At 40.6% G+C, this 5,834-nt stretch overlaps 1 protein-coding gene across 1 annotated transcript; it reads left to right on the forward strand.

The window, feature by feature from the left end:
- Positions 1–473: 473 nt before the first annotated feature.
- Positions 474–4,477, forward strand: LOC112505183 (the record flags this gene model as incomplete). Its single annotated transcript, XM_025109129.1, has 4 exons — positions 474–1,004; positions 1,151–2,005; positions 2,260–3,948; positions 4,205–4,477. Coding segments are annotated over exons 1-4 (3,348 nt in total), but the record flags the coding sequence as incomplete, so codon positions are not given.
- Between the last annotated feature and the right edge of the window lie 1,357 nt (positions 4,478–5,834).

The raw sequence follows: 5,834 nt of genomic DNA on the forward strand, positions 1-5,834 counted from the left end.
CTTCTTCAAGTTTAATGATGTCGGAGGGTGTGATCAGGTGATTGAAGCTGTTCCATTAACGATAAGGGGCATCCCCCTATTTGCCTATGGTTGGGATCCCTCTAAGGGGTTGAGGAAATCGGAACACTCTTCTTGTCCCCTCTGGGTGAAATTAAATAATATTCCGCTCGTTGTATTTAATAAGGAGGGTGTTAGTCGTATTGCGAGTGTCTTGGGCGTACCAAAACAGATGGATTTTTGCACTGCATCAACGTGTGAAAAAGCTCGGGGAAGACCGGGGTTTGCTAAGGTTTTGGTTGAGGTATGGGCTGTGGGAGAATTGAAAAGGCATATTGAAGTTGAAATTCCAAATCTTAATGGTGGTGATGCTGAAACAGTGAAAATTCAGGTTGAATACGTTGTGGGAGCCGGTTCAATGTTCCCATTGCCAGGTTTTTGGTCATAAAATCTCTACCTGTGTAAAAGCACCTAGTATGAATAAAGGGAAGCATGTAGAGAGGAGGAAGGATGCTGAAGGTTTTATAAGAGTGGAGAAAAAGCAATGGAGGCTGAAAGCTGGAAGTAACCCCAAGCTTTCTGTTCAAGGTAAGGAAATTGTATCTGGAAACAATGCCATTCTTCCGGGGCATTTAAGAGCAAGTACATCGAATAGGGATCATGTGGAGATGAGGAATAATGTTACTAATGAAGTAGTTCATCCTGGTGCGAATGTGAAGAATGCTACAAAGATTTCAGGTATGAATTCTTTTTCTGTTGGTTCTGGGTCTTCTTCTCATACGATCCATTCTTCCCATTCTATGGCTACGCCTACTCCTATCAWTGATTCAGTAGTCAAAAAATTTCGTTTACCACGGAGGGGAGTTATGTTAGAGCCTGTGATAGACACTAACCGCTATGGCGTTCTGAAGAAGTTAAGTGGGGAGGAAACTATTGTGGATCATCATTTGGTTATGGATACAGACCCTGTTGCGAACACTTTGAATATGGATAGACGGGAGCATGGGGTTGAACATTCCTCTTCATCATGTTAAACTTTGTGTCTTGGAATATCTGGGGTCTTAATTCTCCGGTTAAGCAAAATGAGGTGAAAAATTTTATTCATTATAATGATCTATGTTTGTGTGCTATTGTTGAGTCTCATGTTTCTAAGGATTCCCTTGAAAGTGTGTGCTCAAAGCTTTTTGGCCGGTGGGCCTGGATTACTAATCAAGTTGCGTGTGTCTCGGGTACACGTATAATCCTTTCTTGGAATTCGCGTAAATTAGATGTTATGGTTATGGAGACTCATAATCAATTCCTGAACTGTAAAGTTTCTGTACGAGGTGGTCAAGACTTTTTCTTTTTTTCCATGGTATATGGTGCAAATGCTTGTAATCGAAGAAGAGAATTATGGTCGGGGTTAAGGAAGTTTAAAGTCTTGATTGGTGCAAATCCTTGGATAGTAATGGGTGATTTCAACACCATGTTATTTTCTCATGATGGGTTTGGTGGGTCTTCTCGCCGTAATATTGATATGTCTGATTTTTTTGCGTGTGTCGAGGATGTTGAAGTTTTTGATTTGCATTACTCTGGTGTTCACTTCTCTTGGAACCAAAAGCCGAATTCTGAGGGGGGAATCATGCGTAAACTTGATAGGGCTATGGCTAATGCAGAATTCACTTCTAAATTTCATGATGCTAATGTTAAATTTCTTCCTGCTGGACTTTTGGATCATTCTCCGGTGATTATTTCCTTCAAAGGAGGTTTACGGCAACCAAGGTATGGGTTTAAATTTGATATTTTCATGGCTGAGCACCCGGCTTTCTTGCAAATTGTTAAGGAGGAATGGTCTCATTATGTTGAGGGGACTTTTATGTATCGGGTAACTTCCCACTTAAAAGCTCTTAAGGTCCCTCTTCGTCGCCTTCGTAATACCTTTGGTAATCTTGGGAAGAGGGTTGTTTTTTTAAAAACGGAGTTAGATCGTGTTCAATTGGATTTTGATAGAGATCCGTCTAATACTGAGGTGGGTTTGGAACTTGGTCATATTCGGCTTGCTTAGCATACTGTTTGTTGGGATGAGGAATGTGCTGCGAAACAACGTGTAAAAGTCAAATGGTTGAATGAGGGGGATTTGAATACCAAATTCTTCCATAAGGTGATAAAAGACGACATCACTCTAATTCCATTCAATCTATTTGCACTAGTACTGGTGAGTTTGTCTATGGTGATGATGTTCCTCAAATATTCGTTGACTACTTTAAAGACTTTATTGGCCAGAAGTATGACTCTCCTGATCCGGTTATGCCTGAAGACTCTTTTACGAAAAATCTCTCTATTTTGGAGGCTAATTATATGATCCGGCCGATTCTTTCTGAAGAAATTAAATCTGGTATGTTTCATATTGGCAATCATAAAGCTCCTGGCTCTGATAGGCTTTCTTCGAGATTTTTTAAAGCATCTTGGGACATTGTTGGGCGTGATGTGGAGCTTGCTATCCATAATTTCTTTTATCGAGGTAATCTCCCGAGGGAATTGAATCACACGCTTATTTGTCTTATCCCTAAATCTGTTAATGCTTCTGAGGTTACGGATTACCGGCCTATAGCTTGCTGCAATGTACTTTACAAATGTATTAATAAAATCATTGTAAACATAATGAAGGATTATTTGGATTCTTTAATAGATAAGGCCCAATCAGCTTTTATCCCTGGTCGAAAGATTAAGGATAATATTATTATGGCACATGAGCTAGTTTCTGGATATCAGACTAAGATTGGTCCTCTTAGATGTGCTTTCAAGATATATATTAAAAAAGCTTATGATATGGTGGATTGGCGGTTCCTCGTTATTATGATGCAGGGTTTGGGGTTCCATCCAGTTATGGTTAAGTGGATACGGGAGATGGTGTCTACTACTTCCTACTCTCTTGCGATTAATGGTGAATCTTATGGGTTTTTTCATGGTGGTAGGGGTCTTCGGCAAGGGGATACTTTATCTCCATATCTTTTCACGATCGTGATGGAGGGATTTTCTATGATCCTTAGGAATTGTATTCGGGAGGCTTCGGATTTTGAGTACCATCGGGGTTGTGAGGAGCTGGACTTGACTCACCTGTGTTTTGCTGATAATTTATTTGTTTTTACTAAAGGTGATGTCCATTCGGTGGAGGTGCTTAAAAAGGCTCTTTCTCTCTTTCAACAACGGTCGAGTTTAGAACCAAGTCTTGTAAAGAGTGAGATCTATTTTGGGAATGTGCCACCTAATATTAAGGAGGCTATTCTGGCGTGTCTTCCTTTTAAGCTTGGATGGTTTCCTGTCCGTTATTTGGGTGTACCTTTATCTCACGCTCGATTGAAGATCAGTGATTATCGGCCTTTGATTGCTAAGGTTCAGGGTCGTATTCTCAATTGGAAGTCTAAGTTTCTATCGTTTGGTGGACGTCGTCAACTTATTATAGCGGTCCTTCAATCTCTTCAGTTGCATTGGATGTCCGTGTTCCTTTTTCCGTCTGGGATAATTCATGATCTTGAATCGATCTTCCGGAAGTTTCTTTGGGCGCCTAGGGACGATCCTCGTGGGCGGTGTAGAGTATCATGGGAAGTGGTGTGTAGGTCGTTTGAATCGGGGGGTCTTGGTATTAAAAGGTTGGCGACCTGGAACAGGGCTTTACTAGCTAAACATGTGTGGGATATTGTTCGCCATCATGATTCTTTGTGGGTTCGTTGGGTTTATCGGCATAATCTTCGTTCATCCCATTTTTGGTTGGTACGGAAAAATTCTACTTGGTCATGGGTCTTCCGTAAATTGTTGTACTTACGTCCTCAACTGCGTCGGTATTTCGTGTCCCGGATTGGTGATGGACGGGATACAAATGCTTGGGAGGATTCTTGGCTTCCTTGTGGTCAGCTTTCGGGTTTTCTGTCCTATCGGTTTATCTATTCTTGTGGGTTCTCTACTGGTACTACGGTACGTGAGCTTTGCATGCGTTTGGATGGAGTATGGCCAGATGAGTGGTGTACCAGGTTTGATGTGCTTCTTTTGGGATGATTCTATTCGGGATCAAGTTCTCTGGGGGGATGATCGTGGTTCATGTTCGGATTTCAAAGTTAATAATGCTTGGGCTTCGTTGGAGGGTTCTTATCCGGTTGTACCTTGGTATAAATCGGTGTGGTTTTTCGGCCATATTCCGAAGCATGCTTTCTGTTTGTGGCTTGCTTGTCAGCAGTGTCTTCCTACTCAATACCGTTTGCTTTGGAAGGATGAACCTCCTGACCTTGTGTGCTCACTATGTGGTCAGAGTGTGGATAGCCATTCACATTTATTTTTCCAGTGTACTTTTGCTCGTGAAATATGGGATACTATATTGCGTATTGCGGACTTGAAGTCTATACCTGCTGTGTGGAAACAAATTTTGGGTACTATTTCCTATCGTCGTCCAAAGCGGTTAAAGCAGAAACTTGCGGTGGCGGCATCTGTCAATTTATCTGGCAAGAACGTAATAGAAGACTTTTTACCGGGGAACGACGAACTGCCATGCAGATTATCAAGGTTATTGTTCAGACTATTGAAATTCGTGTGGCTTGGATGGAGCGAAGATTGYTGGGTAATGTTGGTTGATGTTGTTTCGTTTTTGGGCTTGGGGAGCTTGTTTGTTTTTCAAGCTCCTTTTCTTTATTTTTAGTTGTTTGTTTGAGTCGGTTGGGCTTTGTTCCTTTTGGCTTGAGGTGGCTTGGTATGGTGTGATGTCCAAGTCTTTTGGTTTCCTGTTTTAGTTGGTGTGGTCGGATGTTGTTTCGTTGTACTTCTTTTTATGTTTTATAAATTTGCCTGGTTTCCGTTAAAAAAAAACCCCAAATGGACCCTCAATCACTCCAATTAATGTCTGATTAGACTAATTCTGACGAATTTAGCACATCATATCCACTAAGGTCTGATCAAACTAAAANCATCATATCCACTAAGGTCTGATCAAACTAAAAATGACCCAATTAGTGTCATTTTGGGCCAATTAGAATCCTTATAAATAAATGGGCCTATTAACCTACTAGGGTCTAATCAGATTAATTATGACCCAGTTATTGACATTTTGATACAAATGACTCGATTACAACTAAATAGGCCCAATATACCCAATGAGTGTACATGGGCCCATCAAGAACACTTAAGAAACATTCTACCCAACTAGTCGTATTAACGACTAGTTAGACTAACTATGACCAATTTAGTGTCATTTCGACCCAATTAGAGTCGTTACGAAGAAAGGACCCATTAAACGCATCAGGGTTTAATGAGACTATTTATGACCAAGTTGGTGTCATTTTGACTCAATCGGACTTTTTAACGAGAATTAGGCCCATCATATCCACTACCACCAAATGNTGGTGTCATTTTGACTCAATCGGACTTTTTAACGAGAATTAGGCCCATCATATCCACTACCACCAAATGGACCCTCAATCACTCCAATTAATGTCGGCCTAATTCTGACGAATTTAGCTATTCATACCCATTAAGGTTTGATCAAACTAAAAATGACCCAACTAGTGTCATTTTGGACCAATTAGAATCCTTGTGGATAAATGGGCCTATTAACATACTAGGGTTTAATCAGATTAATTATGACCCATTTATTGTCATTTTGATCCAAATGACTCGATTACAACTAAAAATAGGACCAATATACCCAATGAGTGTACATGGACCCATCAAGGACACTTTAGACACATTCAACCCAACTTGTCGTATTAACAACTAGTTAGTCCAACTATGACCCATTTAGTGTCATTTTGACCCAATTAGACTCGTTACGAAGAAAGGGCCCCATTAAACGCATCAGGGTCTAATGAGACTAT

This window comes from Cynara cardunculus, unplaced genomic scaffold, assembly GCF_001531365.2.
Source record: "Cynara cardunculus var. scolymus isolate 2C unplaced genomic scaffold, CcrdV1 Un_Scaffold_8917, whole genome shotgun sequence".
Classification (NCBI taxonomy): domain Eukaryota; kingdom Viridiplantae; phylum Streptophyta; class Magnoliopsida; order Asterales; family Asteraceae; genus Cynara; species Cynara cardunculus.